Raw genomic sequence first — 27,449 nt, 5'->3', positions numbered from 1 at the left:
GGCAATCAGTATCATTGGACCCCAATTGAGAAGCTTTTTGAATGACTTTGGAGAGAAGTGGAATCGGAGGAAAGGCATAAAGTAGCCCTGTTGGCCAAGGTTGTGCTAGAGCATCCATAGCTGGTACTCCCTGATGTGGAGTCAAGGAGAAGAACCTTTTGCACTTGGTGTTCAGTGGAGTTGCAAAAAGGTCGCAGCACGGCGTCCCTCATCTCCTGAAAACCTGAGCTGCTACTGTTTCGTTAGGGACCACTCGTGAGGAGAGAGGATTGTCCTGCTCAATTTGTCTGCCAATATATTTGATTTCCCCGGAATGTGGGTCGCTACCAAGAAGCGGTTGGTAGCTACAGCCCATTCCCACACCCTCATGGCCTCTCTGCAAAGGGGGTAAGATCTGGTCCCTCCTTGTTTGTTCAGATACCAGACCACCGACATGTTGTCTGTGTGGATGGTGATGATGCCCTGAGGAAGAAACTCGTAAGGCCTGTAGGGATAGAAGTACAGCCCTCATCTCCAACACATTGATGTGGAGAAGAGCTTCGTCTGGAAGCCAGGAGCCCTGAACCAACCTGCCCAGACAATGCCCCCCCCACCCTATCTGGGAGGCATCTGTCGTCAGGGTAACCACTGGAGAGGGAATAACAAAGGGGCTTCCTTGATTTAGATTGGATGTCTGAAGCCACCAGCGAAGGTCCCGTTTGCATGTTTCCGTAATAATGATGTGATGATTGAGGGGAAGATCCTGAAAGGACCATTGAGTTGACAATAGCCACTGAAGAATCCTCATGTGCAATCTTGCCAGAGGAACTAAAAGAACCGTGGCAGACATTGAACCTAAAACTTGTAGAACCATCCTGGCTGGGGCTTTGGATCTCGAGATCAGAGCTTGAACTTGGCTCTGTAAAGTTTGGATCCTTTCGGCAGGAAGAAAGACGCGCATCAGTTTTGAGTCTATCTCTGCTCCTATGAACCTTATGCGCTGAGAGGGCAGCAAGACAGACTTTGACCAATTGAATGTAATCCCCAGGATAGCGCCCAGGGAGATGGTGGCTTTGAGGTTGTCCATTAGTAGATGCCTGGTGGTGGCAGTCAGGAGCCAGTCGTCCAGATAGGGAAACACTTGGAATCCAAGACTTCTCAGGGGAGCCGTCACTACTGCCAAACACTTGGTGAACACCCTGGGGGCTGTGGTGAGACCAAAGGGCAGAGCACAAAATTGGTAATGACTGACTCCCAGGCTGAAGCGCAGATACCTCCTGGACGCCTGATGTATCGGTATGTGATAATAGGCGTCCTTGAGGTCTATGGAGCACATCCAAACATCCTTCTCCAACAATGGGAGAATGGATTGTAACGTGACCATTCGAATTTGGATTTCGTGGACGGATTGGTTCAGTCTGCTGAGATCCAATATTGGTCTCAGGTCCCCTGTCTTTTTGGCACTAAAAAGAACCTGGAGTAATTTCCTGATCCGATCTGGTCTGTGGGGACCGGTTGGATGACTCCTTTTTCTAGCAGCTTTAAAGCTTCTGCGGCTGCTATTTCCCTTTGACTGGGTGGTGGGTCCGGGATTTTTCTGGACGGTGGGGGTGAGTATGTGAATGGGATGGTGTAACCTCCGGCAATGATCCGAAGCACCCATCTGTCCTGAGTGATTGACTCCCAGGCTTTTAGGTGCTTGGCAAAGCGACACGCGACTGGCTCGAGCAGCACAGCCGGGCAATCCCTCATGATGTGTGGGAGGCTGAAGAGCCACGAAAGGACTCGCGGTCTCCAGAATTGCGGGCCTCTGCCGCCTCTGGGACGGCGTCTCCTGAAAAATTTCCCGTCCTCTGCCTCTGGAAGGGGAATCTTCCTGCTGTTGGGGAAAAACTTACGAGATTTGGAACCACATTTTCCCCCTCCTTTAGCCTTGGGGTAAGGCCGAAGGGAGTAGAATAACGGGCACCTACAGAAGATAAAGTTTTCCCTCTTGCTCACAGCGGGTAAGGGTGTCTTTAACCTTGGGTCCAAACAAGGAGGACCCATCAAAGGGAGCGTCGGAAGGAAGACTTGAAGGCCTCCATGAACTGACACAAGCGGAGCCAGGCTTGTCTCCGTAGAGCGACGCCTGTGCCTGCCTCTACCCGCCTTCGGGCCGCATAGGAAATGAGCCTCATGGACGAGTTAGAAATTGACGTAAGGATAGCCAACTGAGAGCTAACCGACTGGGCTAGCTGCTCAGGTAGGTTACCGAGAGGAATCTGACAACTCCTTGACCAGATCCCTCTGAAGCCTGGTAAAATGTGCCAAATAATTCAGAGACCTTAAAGTAAAGGCCGCTGAAGTCAGGGTGCGCTTGCATCTGTCCATGCTCCTAGACTCCTTATTAGGAGGATGGACGGACGTTGAAGCCTCTGCCACGTCCTGTTGTGTAGCAGATGCCACCACCATGGCATCTACAGCCACGCCTTTAGTGAGGAACTCCTTCTCGGTGGGGCAGACAAAAATTTATTTGGACGAGAAGGACTGGTTCCACGGTATCTGGATGTTCCGCCCTTGACAAACTAAATCCAGAAGCTCGTCAAGGCGGAGACACCCAGGAGGCGGAGGGCTGAGCCCCAAAGGCCTTGAGGAGCACTGACTCATCAGCAGAGGGGGGTTTGGATATCCAGCCGCCTCGTTGTTTGAGGATCTCTAAGATGTCTGCAAATGAGACATCGTCCGAGGACACTGGGACCCCTCTGCATCATCAAGATCAGTGTCCGAAGTAATTGACTCGGGGGAGTCCACGTGCTTCCTCTTGCACGATCTCTTCCTTGGGAGTTCCTCCGAAGACAACTCCGAGGAACCCTCAGGAGGAGGGGAACCCCCAATGGGGGTAACCTCAGGCCCAGGGGCTCCGCTGCCTACGGACAGGGGAACTGCCAAAGACCCAGTCTCCACGCCCAGGGAAGGTGCCGGTAAAGTCGGAGAGACGGCCGAAGAAGACTTGGCCAAGGCACTCCTCATGGCTCTGAAAGCCGGACCCCCAGAATCCTGGGAGTGTCCGGTCCCCGGGGCCATGATAGCCGTGAAGTCCCGCAGCGAAGCACCGAGAGGAGGCTCGAACCGAAAGCATAGGTCCCAAACATCACCCCGGGTCCAGCCGAAGAAGTCCGTGTACCAAACTCGGACCAGGCCGGTTGGAGTAAGGTGAGCCGACCCTAAGATCTCCACCGGCTCCAACAGCACCTGCTCCGGAGCCGAAGCAGTCGGAGGAGGAATGGCAATGGGTGGGCCAGGGTTATCGGCTCCGAAGCCAACTGGGTCGGAACCGAAACAAATTTTTGGAAGACTGGGGACTGGAACAGTCTTTGGAGCACCCTGTCTATATCTGAATCCGACATCCTCGAAGACCGAGAGGAAACTGAACGGTTTTCGAGACTGCCTCTCCAACGTCCTCAAAGGGCTAGGGGACCGCCCGAGGCGACTCGATGACTATCGGCGAAGGAATACACACTAGATTCCATCGGTGCCGAGGTGGACTTCGGCGCCGAGGAGGAAGTGTCTGAGCGGGCGACCTTTGTCGGCTCCGAGACCAGTGGAGCCGATGAAGGTGACCCGCCTCTCGATGCCCCAGCCATCGGCTCCGAAGCCAGAGGAGTCAAGACTGGTGGCATCGAGGCAGACCGTTCCGTCCTCGGCTCCAAGTCCTTGGAGCCGAAGGAGAGGCCTGCCTATGTTTTTGGCGGTGGATCCGACGGACTGGTCGGAACCGACGCCCTTTTCTTTTTAGCCGGAGAAGGAGAGGATGCCAAGGCTTCTTCAAAAGAAGGTTTTATTAAACCCTTAAGAATCAGTTTATTTTTCCTCTCCTGGAGGACCCTTGAGGAAAAAGCGTGACACACGCTGCATGACTCCTGTAAGTGTTTTGCACCCAAACAATACACACAGAGCGAATGATCGTCTGTGATGGACATTTTGAAACTACATTTGGTGCATTTTTTGAAGCCCGAAGGCCTAGGATTCTGAGACATTATGGTAAAACAATTTCAGTAATCTTTTGACAGGAAAAATACAATTACTGACTTTCTGATTGACACCACCTAATAATAGGCTTACAGTTATCGCTTAAAAGCGCAAATAACAAGGAACTTTGAAACCCTGTAAGGTTTTAGGAGGGTTGACTGACCGGGAAGGCCCTAGATGAAGGGGCCTAAACCAAACTCAACCCAATCACACAACAAGTCTTTAACAAACCCAAACACACACAAAGAGAAGAATAGCCGTTAAAACAGCTTTTTAAGACAAGAACAGCAAAAAACTGACAGAAAAAGTTAGTAAATTTACTACTCAGCTCAGCCAGCTCGAGACCACGTCTTCGCAGGTTAGCGGCAAACGAGATCTGGGGGACTGGTAGTGGTGCATCCTGGGATATAGTAAGCTCAGCCAATAAGAGACTTCACTCTTTGGCATAAGCGTGCAGTGAGCGAGGGATCGGCTCCGAACCCATCAGTCAGAATGTAGGCGAGATAGGATCACATAACATGTTGTGTTTACCCACTTGTTCTGCACTATGCATCATATCCTGCAACTCCTTCAAATCTGGTTGTTCAGGTTGTGACATTTTATTCCTTAATTGTGATAACAGAAACTGCGGATATTTAAGCATATGGAACTGACAATTTAAGGCCCTCATGGCTAGGGTGGCCGAGGTATATACCTTTTTTCCCCACCTTTCTAAGGATCTAGACTCTCTTTTGAAAGGTAATGGATTCTTAGCAGTAGAGGCCTTCATTCCATTGGGGCCTTGAGAAATGGTTTCAGGGTCAGCATTATGGCTTTTGTAAAGAAATTGGTGTGAGTTAGGAACTCTGTAGTACCTATCAGGCTTGACTGGGGCAGGAGGCAGGGAATCCGGATTAAGGCAAGCCTCCGAGTAAACATCATCAAGTATGTCCAAGACAGGAGGAATCGCCAAAGGTCTATGCTGAGGTAGCAAAAGAAATTCCCCAAGTCTTTTCTTGGAATCTGAAAAATCTTGGCCTTCCCAATGGAAGTGTTACCTCAAGGTATGCAAGGTTTCCCCGAAAGAAAAATCCTCTGGGGGAGATACAGAATGAATGGACTGCTCTGCATCAGAATCTTCAAAAGGGGAGTACGAAATGTTCTGAAATAATGGAGCCCTAGTCAGAAGAGGGAGAATCTTCCTTCATTCTGGGTCTCTTGTCCGGAGGGGGTTGGGAACCCCTGATGAGAGTAATTAAATCTTCAGCCATTTTGAGCATCTGCTTTTTATGCATAGGACCTGGAGATGGGCCCTGTGCAACAGGCCTCTTGGGATGCATGGCTGGTTTGGACTTAGTAAAGGCCTTTATGGAAAAGGAAGATGAGGGTCTGAAGACACCATGGGTGGAAGTGGACCTGTCCACATTAAGAGGCTCAACACTCACAGTGACTTCGGTAGCTGTAGTCAGGGTATGGGCTGAGGCACCTGCGGTCTCTGTTACAGAAGACACCGCCAGGGAAGTGTCGTCGGTAGTCAGGGGCTGCGTAGGCGCCTCGCTGAGAACCGGACCACGTGTAGTCGGTTTTGGCGTGGTGTCGGTGGAGACCGCAGACCTCGCGTGTCGGTCTTTGTCCTTGCGTTTTTTGGACAAAACGGTAGTCTGAGTCTCTGATGACATTTTATAATCAAAAGCTTTACCAAAAAAGTGCTGGGCGAACTCCGCCCGACGCTTAATAGTGCGTTTATTGAAAGTAGCACAAAAGCAACAGCCTGAGACATCGTGGTCTGGGCCTAAACAAGGTATAGAGAGGGAATGGAAATCCTTATGTGGTATTTGCTTCCCACAAGAAATACAATTGTTAACTTTGACATCGGTCTGAGGCAGGAAAAGTTTCCCCAACGGGGTACTTAGCTTTAAAAAAGACTTCGGTTTCCAAATTTTCGTAATTTCAGGAGCTGGCCGACCGGCACTTGCGAACTGCTTCTGCTTTGGGCACCGCGCGGCAAAAAAGACTGAAGAAAATGGCGTCGGCTGTGTCTTCTATACCCCTGTCGCACTGATATCAGGAAAGAAAGCGACGACAACTGACGCCGGACCTAGACTTTGGAATTCGGCCGACCGAGGACCCGCCTGACGACAGGAGAACCCATCTGTTATGACTGCAGCTGTATGCACGATGAACATCCTGGACTGCAGCAGGGTATACACTCGAACATCTACATTTATGGTAAGTACAAAACTGTACTATGTTCATCGTGTTACCCTGCTGCAGTCATCACACTTGGGTAGAATCCGAAAGCTAAGGATGGGTGGTGGAGTCAAACAGGGTTAGAGGAGGCTAGATGGCCCTGCAAAACTGCAGTGGCGAAGCCAGCTCTAGTCTTAGAGTAAAGTGGTAAGTGGTAATGTTTGGTGAAGGTGTGTACTGAACTCCAAGTTGCAACTTCCAGAATATCCTTGGTTGGCACCCCCCTGAGGTAGGCTGTAGATGTAGCTGCTGCCCTGGTAGAGTGGGGCCTTATGCTAGCAGGAACTGGTTTTCCATGGTGGGTGTAGCAAAAACGTATGCAATGTCCTATCCATTTGGAAATGGTCTGTTTTGAGATAGCCTTTCCTTGTGATGCTGTAGCATAGGATACAAAAAGCTGCTCAAATTTTCTGAAAACCTTAGTTTTATCCAAGTAGTAACGTAGCTGCCTGTGAATGTCCAAGGAATGTAGGAGTCTTTCTCCTTTGTTCTGTGGATTTGAAAAGGTGGGTAAATGGATGGTTTGATTTAGAGCCACACTGAATACCACCTTAGGCATAAAGGAGGGGTTAGTTCGTAGAGAAACTCTGTCTTGAAAAATGAGGAAAGGCTCTACTGCCATTAGTGCTTGAAGCTCTGAAACTCTTCTCGCTGAAGTAAATGCTAGCAGCAGGGCAGTCGTCCATGACATAAACTTTAAGTCAGCTGAGAAAGCTGGCTAAAAAGGAGGTAGCGTAAGTTTTTCCAGAACAAAGTTGAGGTCCCAAGTATGTGTTGGTGCTCTCCTGGGAGGCCTAATGTTTTTGACCCCTCTGAGAAACTGCCTTAGGAGTGGATGCGAAAATAAGGGAGGATCCGTGTTGTAGTGCGCTGAAATAGCTGAGGCGTGGATTTTAACAGATGAAAAAGAAAGCCCTTTGTGTAACATCTCAGTTAAATATTGCAAAATCTGAGGTATGTCAGGCTGAAGGGTATTTTGGCCTTTAGCATGGTTCCAGGCACAAAACCTTTTCCATTTGTCTGAGTAGGCTTTCCTGGTGCTGGGCCTCCTGGCCTCCAGAATTAACATCCATAACAGCTTGTGAGAGAGGAACTGGCTGGTTGCTTAGGTGATTTGCCATGCAGCCGAGTTTAAGGTTTTGAGCTGGCTATGTAGAATCTGATTATCTTGCTGTGTGAGCAGATGGGTAATTTGTGGTAGAATCCATGGTGGGCACTGGGCCATATTCCTTAATAGTGGGTACCAGTGCTGGCGTGGCCAGTCTGGGGCAATGAGCATCATTCGGGGTCTCTCCATCCTGACATTCAGCAGCACCTTTGTGAGAAGGGGTAATGGAGGAAAGGCATATACTGTCAGCATTTTCCAACTGAATGAGAGTGCGTCCACTTTCCAAGCTTGATGGTGAAAAGTCCTTGTGCAAAATTTTGTTAGTTGATAGTTTTGGGGGCTGGCAAATAGGTCTATATCTGGGAGCCCCCATTTTTGAGTTATCATTGCAAATACTTGTGGATCCAGTTTCCACTTGTGGGGATCCATGATGTTTCTGCTTAGGTCATCTGCCAATGTGTTCTTTTTTCCTGGCAGGAATTGAGCTTGTAATTGAACTTGGTAAGCCAGTGCTGTGTTCCACAAGGTCACTGCTTGCCTGCATAGAGGGTAGGAGTGTGTACCCCCTTGCTTGTTTATGTACCACATTACTGTGTTGTCTGTCCTTATGATAAGCTGTCCTGGATGTAAGAGGTCCCTGAAGGCTGTCAGAGCATTTTGTACAGCTAGCATTTCTTTTTGATTGATGTGCAGATTCCTTTGATCTGCAGTCCATATGCCTTGAATGCACCGTTCTGCCATGTGTGCCCCCCCAGGCATAGTCTGATGCATCTGTTGTCATAGCTTGCCTGGCGGGGGGTAAGGTGAAAGGCTGATCCTTGTTGGGGTGACATGCCTGTGACCATCATAGAAACTCCTGTTGAAGGCAGGGAATGAGAGGTATCATTGTTTCCAAGCTGTGGCTGTGTTGAGTCCATACGCTTTTTAGGTACCATTGTAATTTCCTCGTATGCAGTTTTGCAAATGGTACTAGTAGTATGCAAGATGCCATGAAGCCCAAGGCCTGCAGAATTTTTCTTGCAGGGAGTTGGGTCTTTGTTGCCATTGTTCTGTTCTGAAGTATTGAGTTAATTGTAGTTGTCTGTCTGGCGTCAGATAAGCCATCTGGGCTGTTGTATTCAAGCTGGCACCCAGGAATGTCATATTTTGTGAGGGCACTAGTTTTGATTTCTTTTAGTTTACTGTGTACCCTAGGCAACTTAGAAGATGTTTTACAAAAGCCAGGTGTTGTAAGAGAATGTCCTTGCTTTCTGCTTGGATGAGGCAGTCGTCCAGGTATGGGTATATTCGAATTCCTCTTTGTCTGCAGTATGCAATTACTGGTGCCAGGCATTTTGTGAAGACCCTGGGCGCAGTAGATAAGCCAAAGGGCAGTGCAGAGAATTGGTAATGGGTTGAACCTGCAATCAAACTGAGGTATCCTCTGCAATTTTGTCTGATAGGGACATGCAGGTATGCCTCCTTGAGGTCCAACGTTATTAGCCAAGCTTTCTTGCCCAACATGGGAAGAAGCTGCTGTAGCGTTAGCATCTTGAATTTGGGTACTTGTAAGAAGGTGTTTAAAATTGAAAGGTCCAGAATGGGTTTCCAAGCATTGTCCTTTCTGGGGACTAGAAAGAGCCTTGAGTAAAAATCCTAGGCCTTGCTCCTGTGTAGGTACCAGCTGAATGGCTCTCATGTCCATGAGAGCTGCAATTTGTTTTTGTGCCTCTGCCCATTGATTTTGTGGAAGGTTTGGCATTCCTTTTATCCTTGGCAAGATGTGGAAATGGAATCTGTATCCTTGTGAGATAATGTCTAGGACCCATTTGTCCTTTGTGACGATGCGCCAGTTGTCTGCAAAAAGTGCTAATTTTCCTCCCAAGGGAGCTGCCAAGAGAGTTTTGCTTGGCAGTTTGAGGTATAAGTCATTGTGTTTGCCTTCTAGTAGTTTGGGGCCTGTCTCCACCTCCCTTCTGTGTTGCAGTGCCCCACTGGTGAGGTTTGTAAGGGATTTGTGCTTGTCCTCTGCCCCTTGGGCACCTGTATTTACCCCTCTGTGGTCTGTCAGAAGCTGGAAAGGACCAATTTTTTGTTGGCCAATTTCTGCTGAAGCGTGGGGGCTGTACTTGTAAGAAATCTTTGACCATCTGCATAGATTTTGCCTTATCCTCCATTTTCTTTAAAACCTCCTCTGCTTTAACCCCAAATAAGACATCCTGCTGTAAGGGTGCATCTAGTAACTTTGCTTTAACATGATCAGGCAGAGATTGTTCCTTTAACCACGCATGCCCATGTATAACATACCCAGTAACAGATGCTCTAGAGGAAGCTTCCAAGGCATCAAAACCACATTGTAAAGTATGTTTGCCCACCTGTTCAGCTGCATGCAAAAGATCCTGCATTTCCTTGAATTCAGACTGTTGAGGGTGCGTGCCCATCTTTTGTTTTATTTGAGACATTAGGAACTGCTGGTATTTAAGCATGTGAAATTGACAATTTAGTGCTCTCACAGCTAGAGTAGCTGAGGTGTAAACCTTCTTCCCCACCCTATCTAGTGCTTTGGAGTCCCTTTCAGACAGTACAGGATTTTGAGCCATAGAAGCCTTAGCCCCCTTGGGACCCTGGGAGATTGTCTCTGGATCAGCAACAGGGCTTTTGTATATGAATTTGTGTGAGTCAGGCACTCTATAGTATCTATCTGGTTTGGCTGGAGCAGGAGGCACAGAATCTGGATTTAGTCTAGATTCTAAGAAAACATCATCCACAATGTCTAAAACTGGGAGGATAGCAAGGGGTCTGTGCTGGGGGAGTAAAAGAAACTCTCGGAGCCTTTTCTTCGAGTCGGAGTAGTCCTGACCTTCCCAGTGGAAATGTTACCTCATGGTATGTAAGGTTTCCCCAAAGGAATAATCTTCAGGGGGAGAAGCTGAGGGAATGGATTCTTCAGCATCAGAATCTTCATAAGGGGGAAAGGAGTAATCCTGTTCCTCAGAGGAGCCTGAGGAAACAGACACTTGATCAGAGGAGGCATAATCCTCCTCTTGTCTAGGCCTTTTTTCGGGGGGGGGGGGCCTGATCAAAGAAATTAAATCTTCAGCCATTTTAAACATCTGTTTCTTAGGCATAGGGCCTTGACCTGAAGAGTAGTCTTTTTAGGTTTTAGAGGAGTCTTAAGCTTAGCATAAGATTTTATGGTGAGAGTAGTCGGTCTGAAGACACCTTCAGAAACCGAAGGTGTTTCTACAGCACCGGCTTCTCCTACTGCAATGTCATCAGTAGGGCCTACAGAAAATGGCTGCGTCGGCCTAGAACTCTCTGCTGGAGAATCCGAAGCGGTCTGGGGAGCCAATTCAGCAGTAGCCAGGGGCTGCGTAGGCGCCTCACTGAAAACCGGAGAACCGGCGACCGGCCTAGCTGAGGGCTCTGAGTCTGGCTTGGATCTAGGCTGCCTTTATCTTTGCGTTTTTTTATGCACGCCAATAGTCGGTTGCTCCGACAGCATAGTATAATTAAATTTCCTACCAAAGTAGTGTCGTGTGAAATCAAAGTGTCGCTTAATAGTTTGCTTATTGAACCTAGCACAAAACCGACAACCAGTGACGTCGTGGTCTGGGCCCTAGGCAAGGTATACAAAAAGAATAAAAGTCCTTGAGGTATTTGCTTCCCACAAGAAATGCAATTGTTAACTTTTTCTGACATCGGACTGAGGCAAGAAAAGGTTCCCCAACGGGATACTTAGCTTTGAAGACTTCGGACTGAAACTCTATTCGAAAATCTCAGGTGTCTGTTGACTGGCACTTGCGAACTGCTTCTGCTTCGGGCACCACGCGGCAAGAAAGACTGAAGAAAATGGCGTTGGTTGCCTCTGATATACCCCAGGTGCACTGACGTCAGGGAAGAAGCGACAGCAACTGACGCCGGACCAAGACTTTGGAATTCGGGCCGACTGCGGGACCGCCTGACAGCAGGATAACCCAAGTGTGATGACTGCAGCAGGGTAACACGATGAACCATCTTTGCATTACTGACAAATAGGTAGCACTCAAAGAAAAACAATTACAATTTTGTTTAGGTGTAAAAGATAGGCAAATGGCCTTGAGGCTAGATTTTACAGTATAGTTATTTATACATAATACAAATGAGCAAGGTTAGCTAGGTGAGAGGATAGCCAGGAGTAAAAATGGAGGAGACCTTGAGAGGCATAGGGTGAAGAGTACAGTTACATTTCCTGTTTGGGTAAAGGTGAGAATGAAGAAGAGTTTTAAGGTTTTTGAGGTTATCACAGGTCCTAAGAGTGGAGGGAAGAGCATTCCATTTTTTGGCTAAGGTGAAGGAAAGCAGAAGTTGACCAGCTGGGTGCTTGGGCTTGTGGATGGTGATTAGGTTTTGGTGGGTAGATCTAACTGTCCTATGGGGAGTATATGGTTGTAGGATATTGGATAGTGCAGGGCACTTAGGTTGGAATAGTAGTCTATAGGCAGACGTGATTTGGAGAAAGTCAAGTCGGTTATGGAGTTCAAACCAGTTTAATGAGTGAAGGGAGGAACAGTGATGAGAGGAAGATTTGGCTTTGGTAGCAAACCTGGAGATTTTATTTTAACATACTTCTAGTTTGGAGGATAGTGAGAAGGACAAATTAGTAAGCAGAGGGGGTGCCATACAATAGAGAGTGAAGGAGATAAAGTAGTGGCAAGAGTTAGTCTGGTAGCAGGAGAGAAGACGTGGTTGTTTCTATAAAGTAGACTGAGTTTTATGTGGGTTTTCTTTATGTTTAGCTGGGAGAGAGTATTAAATTTAGGTGTTCATCAATGGTTACACCAAGAAGTTTGGGGGAGGGAACGACCTCTAAAATGGAGTTGTTATGGCTGGTTATTTGGAATGAGTTTTTATCAATAGGGGAGGACTTAGGAGGAGAGAAAAGAAGGATTTTAGTTTTGTTAGCATTTGATGAGAGGTGATTTTGGAGCATCCAGTTATCGGTAGTTGAGAAGGCTGTTTATGTCAGTAGCTGGAGATCTGTTAAGTTGGAGGCGCAGCAGATCAAAGTAGAATCATCAGCATATTGAACAATTTTAGTATTGGGTATGGCCTTGTAATAGTCATTAATAAAGATGTTGAATAGAACTGGGCCAAGTATGGATCCTTGGGGGTACTCCAGTGGGGATAGGATGGAAGGTGGAGGTGCCCTAGCCCAATTTGACAACCTAGGACCTGTCAGAAAGATAGCTGGCTAACCAGGAGAGAGTTTTGTGGGAGAGATTGAAATTAGATGATTTAGAAGGTGGGTGTGGAAGATGGTATCAAAAGCTTTAGGTAAGTCCAGCAGAACTGAGGATAGTAAATTACCAAAGTTACGGGCTAAATTGACAGTATACAAAAAGGAGAGAAGGGCGATGTTGGTACTATGTCCAGGGCAGAAGCCGTGTTGGGTAGGAGAGAGTAGCTGGTGTTTGGTAAGGAATGGCAAGAGCTGAAGGTGCATGCATTTTTCAAGGAGTTTAGAGAAAGGGGAATGGATGGCTGTGGGGAGGAAATTAGATACGTGACAGTTTTTGCCACCCTTGTGAAGTGGAAGAATATATGCAGAGCGCCACAGTTTGGGTACATAGGATTCAAGTAGGGATCTATTGATCAGGATGCTAATAGGGAAAGCAATACCATTGGAGGCTATTTTTAAGGAGGAGGAGGGAATGGGGGCTTTAGTTTAGAGAGTAGTTTATTTGGTAGATGGAGATGGGTCTGAGTTTGAAAGTGGGGGGGGGTTGGTTGGGGTGGGGTTGAGGGTTGTTGTTCTTAAAGGTCTTGGTTAGCTCAGCAATAGAAGTGGTGAAGAAGGTGTTGAATAGTGAGGCAATTTCAAGGTCAGATTTACTGGTGTTGGGGCAGGGATTGTTTTTAGTACCCGGCCTAAGGAGAAAGTTGACAGTTCCAAAATTGTTTGGGGTTTTTTGCATGATTTATTTGCATTTTGATGTAGTAGGACTTTTTATCTTTGATAACTTGTTTTTTGGCAAGGTTTCTTAGTTGTTTGTATTTAAGTAAGATGTCTAGTTGTTTAGTTTGGAGGTATGTTTTCCAGGTTTTCTCTCTTTGTAGCATAATCTTTTTGGCGTCTATGGTAAGCCACAGGGTGGTCTTAGTTTTTACTCTTTTGTTCTTACTAGAGCTAGGGAGTTCAGGACATTTAAGAAAGTTGAATTGAAAAAGTCAACAGCAGAGTCTAATGAAAGACAGTTTTCAGGGGGTTCCAATTGGTATTCCTGAATGAATCAGAGAAAGTAGTAGGGTTAAAGTTAGAGAGTGTGGATAAACTGGTGGGAGTGTGGGAAGCTCGATGGGGTGAAGGCAGAGAGGTGGTCTCCTAATGGGTCTGGTATGACACCAGATTGTATCACTTTATTGGGATGAGATACTAGGATCCAGTCTAGTATGGAGCCTGGGGGGTTGGTTTTGTTGGGTCTGGTGATGGTGTTAGTAAGTTGAGTGTAGTTAAATAGATTGACTGACATGGAGTTAGGGTTGTTGATTTTGTTCCAGTCTATATTTACATCACCCAATATGTATTCCTTCTAATCTATCAGTATCACAGCAGCAAGTTAAAACACATTCAGAAACACAGCCGTAGGTCATTTGCACCTTTAACACTTACGTTTTTTCGTACTCCAGGGAAACATTGCAAACTAGGATGAATGCATCTTCAACTCTCTTCTTCATATCTGGATGTCGCGCACCATGGTCCAGAACTAGGCCTCGAATCAAACTGCAAAACCAAACAGGTCTGACACTCAATTTTTATGGCTTTTATATCACTGTCCTAATAACAAAGTTCAAAATAAGCACAAAAACCAGCCTAGCTTTCTTTCCAATCAGTTAATAGCAGCAAACTCCTTCACAGAAACTCCCAATATCTTAATGTACATAAAAAAAAGTTAAATACGCTACTATTGCATACACTAATATATGCATTTATGCAGAATTCAAATAGAGAAAAAGATTATATGTAAAGGAAATGGAAAATTAGACTGAAAAAGAGTATAAAAATGTTGCAAGCTGAATCAGAAATGATCACTTTCTGCAAGGTAACTTGAAATGCATTCCCACAAGCATTTTTGTTTTTAACACAAAAATGTTAATAAATGATGCAAAAAAAAAAAAAAAAAGTTCTGACCTGCTTGGATACCCATACCCTACTACAACAACGGAGAAAAGTAAGAGAGTACAATTGTCTAGCCAACTATAAAGTTCAGTTGTGTACACTTACCATAAATTTAGATGTTAGAGTGTATTCACTGTTGCAGTCATCACATTTGGGTTATCTGCCTGCAGGTAGCCCTCAGCCAGCCTGAATACTACAGTCTCTGGATTTCTGCGGATGCTGTCGCTTCTTCCATGACGTCAGATCGTCAGGGGTATAAAAAAATGCAGCCAACGCCATTACATCAGTGTTTCTTGCCCCAGATGTCAGGTGCCCCCACAATGGGAAGCAATTATATGGTATGGAAAGTACAGTTGTGTACACTTACCATATAAATGTAGATGTTATAGAGTGTATTCACTGTTGCAGTCATTACATTTGGGTAATCCTGCTAGCAGGTTGCCCTCAGCCAGTCTGAATTCCAAACTCTTGGGTCCTGCGTCGGTCGATGCCACCCATAAAATAAGCGGCCAACGCCATTTTCTTTAGTTTTTCTTGCCCCTGATGTCAAGTGCCCCCCAAGAGGGTTGCCATAATTTAGATATGTATAATTACATGCACCAATATAAAATTTACCTTCTTCTACAAGCAAATTACGCCACATAGGTTGTATAAATAAGAGAAGGAAAGATAGGTTCCATCAGAAGAAAAAGGGGGATGGTGGGTGGGAAACCTGGACTGCAACAGTGAATACACTAACATCTACATTTATGGTAAATGTACACAACTGTACTATGTTCTTCGTGTTTCACTGTTGCAGTCATTACATTTGGGTAGAGTCCCAAAGCTAAGGTTGGGGGGCTGGAGCTAAACAGCATTAGGAGCGGCTATGAGGCCCTGCAGAACTGCAGTGGCAAAGCCTGCCCTGGATTTAGAGTAGAATGGCAGAGGATAGTGCTTTGTGAAGGTGTGCACTGAACTCCAAGTAGTAGCCTCTAAAATGTCCTTGGCAGGTACTCCCCTGAGAAAGGCTGCTGAAGTGGCTGCAGCTCAGGTTGAGTGTGGCCTAATGCCCTTGTGTACTGGCTTGCCATGGTGTACATAGTAGAAATGAATGCAGTGGCCTATCCACTTTTAAATAGTCTGCTTTGAGATGGCCTTTCCTTGTGATCCTGCAGCATATGCCACTAGTAATTGCTCTGTCCAAAGAATGCAGAATTCTCTCCCCCTTATTCTGTGGATTTGGATAAAAGGTTGGCAGGTGAATAGTTTGGTTGAGAGCCACACTGGACACCGCCTTAGGCATAAATGTTGGGTTTGTCCTCAGAGGGACCCTGTCTGGATAAAAGGTTCCACAGCAAAGAGTGCCTGTAGCTCTGAAACTCGTCTTGCAAAAGTTATTGCTAGGAGCAGAGCTGTTTTCCAAGATAAAAACTTTATATCAGCAGTAGCAGCTGGCTCAAAAGGAGGCAGGGTGAGTTTTTCCAAGACATAGTGAAGGTCCCATGCGGGCATTGTTGATCTCCTTGGAGGTCTTAAATTTTTGGCTCCTCTGAGGTACTGCTTTAATAAGGGATGAGAAAAGATTGGTGGCTCTACATTGTAATGAGCCGAAATGGCAGAGGCATGAATTTTCATAGGTTCTGCTTGCCCTGAGGCAATTATAAGCCGAGCCCGATTATTTATGGCTTACGCCACCCCTTGATTTGAGTATACTGTGCCCTTTTTAAGGTTTAGTTTACTGTGCCTCTGTCTAATAGTGACATGGGAGTAATCCCTGGGACAAACCTATGATCCCCCATCCACCTATCGAGATTCTTCTTGAAGAGATTCAGTGAGGTGCTCTGCCTCACATGAACTGGAATTCTATTCCAGAGCGAAGGGAGCCTCTGGGTTATGAACCTGTCCCTCCAGCAAGTTCTATTTATTTCTGTGCTGAGGTTCAAGTCCCTCAGTGTGGCCCTAAGGGATTTAGATTTACTGAGGTGGAGCATGTCCATTAATTCTGGATTTGACATAGCTTTGTATGTCAGGCATAGATCGCCTCGAAGTAGGCGGTATGCAACGAGTACAGCTGGAGTTTTTTTAACCAAGCAGCATATGACATCTGTTTGAGACCCTTGATCCTCTTGGTGAGATACTTTTGGGGTCTTACTAATTGCTGCAGGTGTCGGGTAAGGTACATCCCAAAAGGGGCATTGCATTCTATGATGGGCCTGATGAGGGAAAAATAAAGGGGCACGATTACCTCTCTTGATCTAGATGACTTTCTAACCACTTTGGCAATGTGGTTTTCAAAGGACAGATTGCTATCAACTTGGGTCCCCAGGTCCCCAATAACTTTCTCTGTACTTAATGGGTTTCCGCCTATGTGGTAATTTGTGGGCACATTGTTTTTGCCAAAGGGTATGACTATACATTTTTTGGCATTTAGCTTTAAACCATGGCGCTGGCACCAGTTATCTGTCTCTGAGACCTTTTTGAAGGATGTTTGTGTCAGCTGGAGAGTTGATTATGGCACCCAGTTTGCAGTCGTCTGCGAACATGGTGAGCCATAGTCCTCCCACGTTTGCCTGTACCTCGGAAAAGTATATACCGAACAAGAGTGGTCCCAGGACAGAACCCTGTGGGACGCCACTTGTGACTGGTTTCGAGTCAGACATGGCTCCAGCAACTCTCACTCTGTGGGTTCTGTCTTTGAGCCAGTTTGCGACCGATCTTGTGACATAGGGGTTTATATTTAAGCTGGATAGCTTATCTATGATGCCCGAGTGGGGTATTGTGTCAAATGCCTTTGCAAGTTCCAGATAGGCTGTGTGGACTACCTTCCCTTCATCTATGGCTTTGGTGACTGTTTCGAAGTCAACCAGATTCAAAAGGCAGGATCTGCCCTTGACAAAGCCGAACTGGGTAGGATCTAGTGTCTGTAGGTCCCCAATGTCTTTGTTTATGAGCTCCATGATGATCCTCTCCATAGCCTTGCAGACTAAGCTAGTCAGGCTTATGGGGCGATAGTTTCCAGGGTCGGTAGAGGCTCCACCTTTGTGGAGTGGGACCACTGTTGCTGTACGCCATTCTGTGGGCACATATCCTGTAGTGAGGCTGAGATTGTATAGCTGTTTTATTTGAGGGAGTAGTTCCTATTGGAGTTCATGTAGGACACAACCTGGGACGCCATCTGGTCCCATGGAAGCAGTGTTTTTTGCTTTGGAGAGGGCAGCCTTCACCTGAGCATCAGAGATGTTTGGGAGGCAGCCCTCTGTTGGGATAGATACTTGTTCTTTTGGGGAGGGGGGGGGTGAGTTTGCACTGAACCTGTCTGCCAGGATATTGGCGATGTCTGTGGGTTCAGTGTACTTTTTTGTTATTTAGAATCAACTCAGAACAAGTCTGGGAGTTGCATCCCAGGTTTCTAACATAACTGAAAAAAGCCTTATGATTGTCTTTGGTGTCCTGTGCAATTTTTCTCTCGAAGCTGGCCTTGGAGGATTTTATGAGGGATTGTAATTTTTTGCTAGTACTGATCAGGGATGCCTTCCCTATTAGGGATTTTGCTCTATCATGTAGTAGCTTCCTCCTCCTGTTGTACAGTTTATTTATGGCAGGGGTCCACCAGACTGGACACCTGCCTTTGGATGATTGGGTCTTGGTTTTGTTTGGGATAGCATGATCCATGCATTCCTGGAGATGTCCGTAGAATGCGTTTATATAGGATTCTGCAGTTTGGGCGGTTTCCACTGGCCCTGGGGCCTTGAAGGATTCCACTTCAGTTTTAAGAAGTGAGAAGTTCGCTTTTGAGAAGTTTTTCACTGTGGTTTTCTGGGCTGGGGGGTGGGGTCGGGATGTGGACATCCAGTGAAATTAATTTATGGTCTGATCTTACCAATGAGGGATATACTTCTGGTGTGGAGCATAGAGTCCCCATGTTGGTAATGATCAGGTCTAGAATGTTGTCCCCTCTTGTGGGAGTGGTGACTAGTTGTTCCATAGCATCTGAGTTTATAATTTCCAGGAACCGTTGGGCTAAGGTGCTGGGGCTTGAGTAGTGCTCCCAGTCAATGTTTGGTAGTTGAAGTCGCCCAATATACTGCTGTTCTGAGAGATCTTCATGTTCTCCAATGTTTTCAGGAAAGCAGAGTGGGATTCCTGACTGAGAGGGTGGTCTGTAGGATGCTATAAACTGAAAAGCAGTCTTGCCCACTGTTAGTTGCACATGGATGGTCTCTGATACTTCGTGCAATGCCACTAACCTGGAGGTGTGGATATCCTTGATAAATATGGAAACTCCCCCTCCTTTTGTGGTTCGGTCCGGGTTTTGGGGCCGAAAAGCATGATATGAGGTATAGCCTGGTAGTGCTGGGGTGCTCTCTGGAGCCTTGAACCAGGTTTCTGTCACTGCACAGATATCCATGTTCTCCATACTAAGGAGAGCTTCGAGTGCGTGCATCTTGAGGTTAAGACTTCTGGCGTTTAGCAGCATTACCCTTAGTTTCTTGTTCCTTGTGCTGTCTATGGGGGTGGGTTTGACTTTTGAGCCTTGCCTAAAAAGGCACTATGGGGGTGGCAAGAGCCTTTGCCAATATCCGAAAGCCCAGTGGTGACAGGTGCAAGCCGTCCCTAGCGAAGCAACGTGGCTTGTCGAGCATGTCATCCCAGGCTGACAGACACTGGATCCCCTTTGAATGACACCAAAATTTTAGCCAATTGTTAAAATTGATCATTTTGTCTTTGTACTGTGGCATCATTCTAGGTGAGGGTAAGATGCTGCTCAAGGTCAGGGTCATACCAGCCTGGGCTACATGATCAGAGAGCTCCTCCATGTCTCTTTTCATGTAGTCCAGGGAGGTACGTCTCAGGTCATTCACACCAGCATGTACAATGACATGAGTCATATTTGTATTTGCTTTGGAGTGACCTGAGTGCTTGCGTTATGTGGCGGATCTTAGAACCAGACAGTTAGCTCACCGTGACCTTCTCTTTATTCAGCCTGGTGAGTGGGACGTCAGTGTGTCTGACAATAGAGTCACCTATTACAAGAGTATCAGGTGTGTTATTCAGCCTTAAGGGCTGTGGCTGCTTGGCACACTGACTTTGTGGGCTATGTGTTGTGTGTGTTTTGTTTTGAAGTAGCGTTTGCTTGGATGTCTGCTTTGGAGGTCTCTGTTGCTTAGGTAGATTTTTATTTAGAGCCTCCGAGTATGTTTTTGTGTATTTATGTGTTTGGTTCGCTGATGTGGTGGGACTATGTGATACTGGAATTGTGTTGTGTGAGGTTACCTTCTCCTCCTGACTGGTTACACCAGTTTTGAGACGAGAGAGCTCAGCCTCCAGTTTGGCTAAATAGTTGCATCTCTCACATATATTTGAACCTGTTTGGAGGAGGAGAGGGTTGTCCGTGTACATGAGACAGTTGTAACATTGCCTCAAAATTCCCAGATTCACCAGCTGGACTGGAGAGGAAACCATTGACTGACCTTTGGACATGCTAGAGTAATATAGGGAAACTGAATTTAAGACGGACCGATAGGGGACAGGGTAATCGTAGAGAGTACAAGAGTAAGTAGTGCTTATGGTTTAATAGTGCTAACTTGTAGGATTACTTAATTGGACCAGTGAAGGGCCTTAGAATGAGAATATGGTGTTTAAATTGAGAGATACAACAGTTCTAAGGGAAAAAGTGAAGAGCAGACTTTGTGGAGCCAGGAATAATTTAAACCCAATTAGGCGGCGCTGCCCGCTGTTGCGCTACGCACAAAAACGAGCAAAATAGGGTTTTGAGAGGAAGATGAAGGAGTTTTGGAATTGACCCAAAATGGCCAATAAAACTACAGTTTCAAGTCAGTAACCACTCCCACAGGGGCAGGCAGGCTGCTCAATGTTTTTCACTGCCACTGATCAGAGAGACTTCCCTTTAGCTCAAGCAAAAAATGGCCTCACAGAAACTTACAAACAGTTCAAGAACAGCAAGCCTGTAACTGAACTTTTTTAAATCTCAGAAAAGTGGGGGGAAAGCAAGATTTTTTTTGTTTTTTTGTTTTTTTCAGAGATAGCAGAGGTTCACAAGTATTAACAAGTTATAACAGTGCAGTAAATGACCCCACACAAGAGTGCTAGGCCAAAGACAGATAAAATGCAAGTTTTGAGAAAAAAAAAAATTTTAAAAATAAGTGCAAACAGGAAATTCAGTAAACAGCTCTAGGTTGTGCTCTAAATACAGTTACTAATGCAGAAATCAAGTTTAACAAGCCAGAAAATGCTCAAAATAGGCAGCTATGCAGAAAATCTTAGCAAATAAACAGAGGAAAAATACTTAAAATCTCAAAAGTGGCTCCTTTCTTCTCTCGGCGTTTTCTCCTCTTGGTGGGTGCTTCACCAACAGCCAACAAGCCTGAAAAGACGCCAAAACCACGAGGCAACCAGGTTTTAAGAGAGGAAGATGAAGGAGTTTTGGAATTGACCCAAAATGGCCAATAAAACTACAGTTTCAAGTCAGTAACCACTCCCACAGGGGCAGGCAGGCTTAATAGAGGAAAAAGATAGACCTTTGTCCAGCATCTCAGTTAAATATTGTAAAATCTGAGTAATATTTGGCACAGCTGTTATCAGCTCCTTGTGCCTGGTTCCAGGCACAGAATATCTCTTCCATTTTCCAACATACGATTTTCTAGTACTAGGCCTTCTGGCTTCCATAATGACATCCATCACAGCTTTACTGAGAGGTGTGTTTTGTATGACTACATTATTCACCATGCTGTCAGATTTAAAGTTCTGAGTTGGCTGTGCAGGATCTGACTGTTTTGTTGGGACAGTAGATGAGGTATTTGAGGTAAGGTCCAAGCTGGGCATTGAGACAAGCTCTTTAATATTGGATACCAGTACTGGCAAGGCCAGTCTGGGGCAATCAGCATCATCTTTGGCTTCTCCTGTCTGACCTTTAGGAGTACCTTGGGGAGGAGAGGCAGAGGGGGGAAATGCATATACTGATGGGTTTTTCCAGCTGAAAGATAGGGCATCCACTTTCCATGCTTGTCTGTGATAAATCCTTGTGCAGAATCTTTTTAGTTGGTAGTTGTGAGGGGAGGCAAATAGATCTATGCCTGGGCATCCCCATTTCCTTGTTATCATGCTGAAGACTTGTGGATCCAAGTGCCACTTGTGGGGATCCATGAGGTTTTTGCTTAGTCTGTCAGAGTATTTTTCCTTCCTGGCAGGAATTGTGCCTGCAGATGTACTTGATAAGTCAATGCTGTGTACCACAAAGCCATGGCTACTCTGCAAAGGGGGTAAGAATGTGTGCCCCCCCCCTGCTTGTTTATATACCACATGACCATGGTGTTGTCTGTCTTTATCAGAAGCTGTCCTGGATGAAGTAGGTCCTTGAAGGCTGTCAGGGCATTTTGAACTGCTAGCATTTCTTTTTGATTGATATGTAGATGCATTTGGTTTGAGGTCCATGAGCCCTGAATGCATCTTCCTGCCATGTGGGCCCCCCAGGTATAACCTAATACATCCATTGTTAGTGTCTGCCTGGCTGGGGGTAATGTGAATGGCTGTCCCTTGTTATGGTGATGAGCCTTTGCCCACCATCGAAACTCCTGTTGCAGGCAGGGAATGAGAGTAATCAGTTTCCAGGCTGTGCCAATGTTGAGTCCAAACACTTTTTAGGTACCACTGAAGTTTCCTCATATGCAGTCTTGCATATGGAATTAGTAGGATGCAGGATGTCATGAAGCCCAAAGCCTGCAGAATTATTCTTGCAGATAACTGGGCTTTTGTTGCCAACATTTTGAAATAGGTAGTCAGTTGCCCTTGTCTGGCGTGAGATAAGCCATCTGGACAGTTGTATTTAAGCTTGCACCCGGGAATATTATCTCTTGAGTGGGTACTAGTTTTGATTTATTTTCGTTGACTGTGTACCCCAAGCATGCTAGAAGTCTTTTCACAAATGCCAGATGCTGTAGAAGAATATTCTTGTTATCTGCTTGAATTAGACAGTCGTCCAAGTAAGGATATATTTGTATTCCTCTGTCTGCAGAATGCAATTACTGGTGCTAGGCACTTTGTAAAGACCCAGGGCACAGTAGGTAAGCCAAAGGGCAGTGCAGAGAATTGGTAATGCATTGAGCCAGCCTTGAATCGGAGGTATCTTCTGCATATTTGTCTGATTGGGACATGCAAGTATGCCTCTTTCAGGACTAAAGTCACAAGCCAAGTGTTCTTGCCCAGCATGGGCAGAAGCTGTTGTAAAGTCAACATCTTGAATTTTGGTAAATCCAGGAATGTGTTCAACATAGATAGGTCCAGTATTGGCCTCCAGGCCTTCTCCTTTCTGGGTACCAAGAACGGTTGAGTAAAATCCTTGCCCCTGCTCTTGCTCTGGTACTTGTTGAATGGCCCCCATGTCCATGAGGGATGAGACTTGTTTTTGTGCCTCTGCCCACTGATTTTTTGGCAGATCTGGCCAGCCGTTTGCCTTTGGCAGGGTATGGAAATGGAACTTGTAGCCTTGTGACACGATATTTAGGACACATTTGTCCTGGGTTATAATGTGCCAATTTTGAGAAAAAAGTGCTAATTTTCCCCCTAACGGTGCTGCCAGGCGATAAGTGCTTGGTGCAGATGGGGGGGGGGGGGTCATTGGGACTGTTTCCTGTATGGTTGTGATTTGTCTTCTCCAACTTTGGAGGTAGAAGCCCCCCATTGCTTTGAGCAATATGAACCTTGTGCCTGGGGTCTGCCTCTAGGGCATCTGGATCTGCCCCTTTGAGGCCTGTCTGAGACAGGAAAGGACCAATTCTTTGTTGGCCAGTGTCTACTAAACCTAGGTGGCTGTACTTGTAAAAAATCTTTGGCCATTTGCATAGATTTAGCTTTGCCCTCCATTTTCTTTAACACTTCTTCTGCCTTAACACCAAACAAAGTATCATGTTGTAAAGATGTATCTAATAATGTAACTAACATGATCAAGCAGATTTTGTTCCTTTAACCAAGCATGCCTCCTAATTACAGAACCTGTAACTGCTGCCCTGCAGGAGGCCTCTAAAGAATCAAAACCACATTGCAAAGTATGCTTTCCAACTTGTTCAGCTGCATGCAATAAATCATGCATTTCCTTGTTTTCTGCACATTCAGGGTTTAACAACATTTTTTGTTTAAGCAATGCCATGACATGTTGCTGATATTTGAGCATATGAAACTGACAGTTTAAGGCCCTTGTAGCCAAAGTAGCAGATGTGTAAACCTTTTTCCCCATCTATCCAGTGCCCTAGAATCTTTGTCAGAGGGGGTAGGGTTTTTTGCAGCGGAAACCTTAACTCCTTTGGGACCCTGAGAAATAGTTTCTGGGACTGCAGCTGGATTTTTAAAAAGGAATTTAAGAGAGTCAGGTACCCTGTAATATCTGTCAGGCTTAACAGGAGCTGGGAGCTAGAGGTAAGGAGTCAGGGGTAAGACTACACTCCGAAAACACATAATCTACAATGTCCAACACAGGTGGGATGGCTAGTGGCTTGTGTTGAGGTAGTAAAAGGAAATCCCTGAGCCTCTTTTTAGATTCTGAAAAATCTTGGCTCTCCCAGTGGAAATGCTCCCTCATGGTATGTAAGGTTTCCCCAAAAGAATGGTCCTCTGGAGGAGAAGCTGAAGGTATAGATTCTTCAGCATCAGAATCTTCATGGGGGGGAAGAAAATATTCCTGATCAGAAGAGGAATCAGAAGAAATGGAAACCTGATCTGAAGATTCATAGTCAGTCTCTTGCCTAGGCCTCTTATCAGGAGGGGGATTGGAACCCCTGATCAAGGTAATCAAGTCTTCGGCCATTTTGAGCATCTGTTTTTTGGGCATAGAGGCCTGACCACGTGGCTCTTGAGTTTGTTTCTTGGCTTTAGAAGGTACTTTAGTCTTTGCCTTTTAAGCTGAAGTAAGTTTGATGCAAAGATGTTTAGGTCTGAATACACCCTCAGAAGCCGGTGCCTGCTCAGCGGCTCCGGACCCATCTGAAGGGATAATATCAGAGGCTCCAATATCTTGAGTTTCCAGCGGCATGGCCCACTCCACGTGGGAGTCGGTAGCGGCTTGCGACTCTAAAGTAGTGGGTGTCAGGGGCTGCGAAAGCACCTCACTGAGGATCGGCAAACCGGCAACTGGCTTAGGAGAAGCTTTGTCGTCGGTTTTGGGCCTCGGTTGTCTCTTTCCTTTTCTTTGTGTTTTTTGTGAACTCCGGTAGTTGGATGGCTATCCGACGACATTTCTGGATAATTAAACCAGCATCCAAAATAGTTTAAAGCAAAATCATACTGACGCTTAATAGTGCGTTGGTTAAATCTAGCACAGAACAGACAAAGTACAGTTTTGTACCTACCATAAATGTAGATGTTAGAGTGCTAATACAGCTGCAGTAATCACATATGGGTTCTCTGCCGTCAGGCGGTCCCTCGGTCGGCCGAATTCCAAAGTCTTGGTCCGGCGTCGGTTGTCGTCGCTTTCTCTCCTGACGTCAGTGCGACAGGGGTATATAAGACACAACCGACGCCATATTCTTCAGTCTTTTCTTGCCCCAGATGTCAGGTGCCCCCAGAAGGAAGGCAGTACATAAATCATATATAAAAATATATTCAAGCAATGCAATGTAATCAAAAAACAGTAGTTGCAAGCTAATACACCATAGGAGGATAACCCAATTAGGATGTAAGAGGAGGTGTTAGCCACTAGTCCTTTACCAAGAGGGGAAGGAGGGAGGGAAACCTGTACTGCAGCTGTATTAGCACTCGAACATCTACATTTATGGTAGATACAAAACTGTACTATGTTCATCGTGCATACAGCTGCAGTAATCACATATGGGTGGAATCCCAAAGCTACGAACAGGGTGGTAGGCACTAGGTTGAACTGGGTTGAGCCAGAATGCCCTGCAACACAGCAGTGGCAAAGCCTGCTCTAGTTTTGGAATATAAAGGCAGGTGGTAGTGTCTTGTGAAGGTATGTACAGAACTCCAAGTGGCTGCCTCCAAAATATCTTTGGTAGGAACTCCTCTGAGGAAGGCTGTAGAGGTAGCTGTGGCCCTGGTGGAGTGTGGTCTGATGCCTACAGGGACAGGTTTCCCATGGTAGGAGTAACAGAATCGTATGCAATGGCCTATCCATTTTGAAATTGTCTGTTTGGTAACAGGCTTTCCTTGAGCTCCTACAGCATTGGACACAAAAGTTGTTCAGATTTCCTGAAAGGCTTTGTTCTGTCCAAATAATAACGAAGCCGTCTATGGATGTCTAAGGAATGTAGCAACCTCTCCCCTTTGTTTTGAGGGTTGGGGTAGAAGGTAGGTAAGTGAATGGTTTGATTTAAAGCTACCCTGGATACCACTTTAGGCATGAATGACGGGTTGGTTCGAAGGGAGACCCTGTCCTGATGGAAGATGAGGAAGGGCTGTACAGTCATGACTGCTTGTAGTTCTGAAATCCTACGAGCTGAGGTAATGGCCAGAAGGAAAGCTGTTTTCCAGGACAAATATTGCAAATCTGTTGAGGAAGCTGGCTCAAAGGGAGGCAATGTTAATTTTTCTAGAATGTAATTAAGATCCCAGGGTGGCACTGGTTGTTTCCTTGGGGGTCTTATATTCTTAGCCCCTCTGAGTAATTGTCTTAAAAATGAGTGAGAGAATAAAGGTGGATCCATGTTAAATTCTGCAGAAATGGCTGAGGCATGGATTTTTATGGAGGAAAATGAAAGCCCACAGTTCAGCAGCTCAGCTAGATACTGTAATACCAGAGGCAAATTCAGTTTTCTAGGGTTCTGGCCTTTTTTCTCATTCCAAGAGCAAGACCGTTTCCATTTTGCGGAGTAAGTCTTCCTGGTAGATGGTCTCCTGGCCTCCAGAATGACATCCTGCACCTCTTTGGTGAGTAGGGTCTGTTGAGGTGTTAAGGAATTTTCCATGCAGCGAGATTGAGTGTTTTCAGCTGACCGTAAAGAGTTTTCTAGCTGTGCTGAGTCAGCAGAAGAGGCATTAGAGGTAGTGGCCAGGGAGGAGTATGTGTTAGGCTCCTTAGGAGTGGGTACCAGTGTTGTCTTGGCCAGTCTGGAGCAATCAGTATCATCTTCGGCCTGTCTGCTCTTGCTTTCAAGAGTACCTTGGGTAGAAAGGGCAGAGGTGGGAAAGCGTACATTGTCCATCCCGTCCAACTGAATGAAAGGGCGTCCACTCTCCAGGTCTTTGGGTGAAAGGTCTTGAACAAAACTTTTCCAGTTGATGATTCCTGTGGGAGGCGAAGAGATCTACGTCTGGCCTTCCCCACTCTTAGATTATCCTTGTAAACACCTGTGGATGCAACTTCCATTCGTGTGGGTCTGTCATATTTCTGCTTAGATTGTCTGCCAACGTGTTTTCCAAACCTGGCAAGTACTGTGCTTGAAGTTCGATGTGCCATTCCAGAGCCAAGTTCCAAAATGTCATGGCTAGTCTGCACAGGGAGTATGAATGTGTTCCTCCTTGTTTGTTTATGTACCATATTACTGTGGTGTTGTCTGTTCTTATGAGCAATTGTCCTGGATGCAAGAGGTCCTTGAAAGCTGTAATTGCATTTATTACTGCTAGCATTTCTTTTCGATTGATATGAAGGTGCTTTTCCTTTTGGGACCATTTGCCCTGAATGCACCTGTCTGTCATGTGCGCCCCCCCAGGCGTAATCTGAGGCGTTTGTTGTGATGACTTGATTTGCGTGAGGCTTGCAGAAAGGGAGGCCTTTGTTTGTTTGGCATGCTTTGGCCCACCATAGAAATTCCTTTTGTAAACATGGAATTATTGGTATTATTGTTTCCAAGCTGTGGCTGTGTTGAGACCATAGGCTTTTTAGGTACCACTGAAGTTTCCTCATATGCAACTTTGCACATGGGATTAAAAGGATGCAATATGCCATGAAGCCCAGAGCCTGCAGGATTTTCCTTGCAGTAAGCCTGGTACAATTTGCTAGTGTTTTGAAGTACTGAGATAGTTGCCCTTGTTTTTCTG

General features: G+C 45.9%; 1 protein-coding gene across 1 annotated transcript in view; it reads right to left on the bottom strand.

Annotated features, from left to right (window-relative positions):
* Window positions 1-27,449, bottom strand: part of CCT6A (chaperonin containing TCP1 subunit 6A) — a 1,157,445-nt gene that overhangs the window by 577,068 nt on the left and 552,928 nt on the right. Inside the window, exon 6 of the mRNA XM_044054211.1 lies at window positions 13,959-14,069. Within this exon, the coding sequence (XP_043910146.1) occupies window positions 13,959-14,069 (111 nt within the window). The remainder of the gene's footprint in view (window positions 1-13,958; window positions 14,070-27,449) is intronic.

This window comes from Protopterus annectens, chromosome 13.part0 (assembly GCF_019279795.1).
Source record: "Protopterus annectens isolate FY-2018-M chromosome 13.part0, PAN1.0, whole genome shotgun sequence".
Classification (NCBI taxonomy): domain Eukaryota; kingdom Metazoa; phylum Chordata; order Ceratodontiformes; family Protopteridae; genus Protopterus; species Protopterus annectens.
This window is presented reverse-complemented; position numbering and strand designations above follow the sequence as displayed.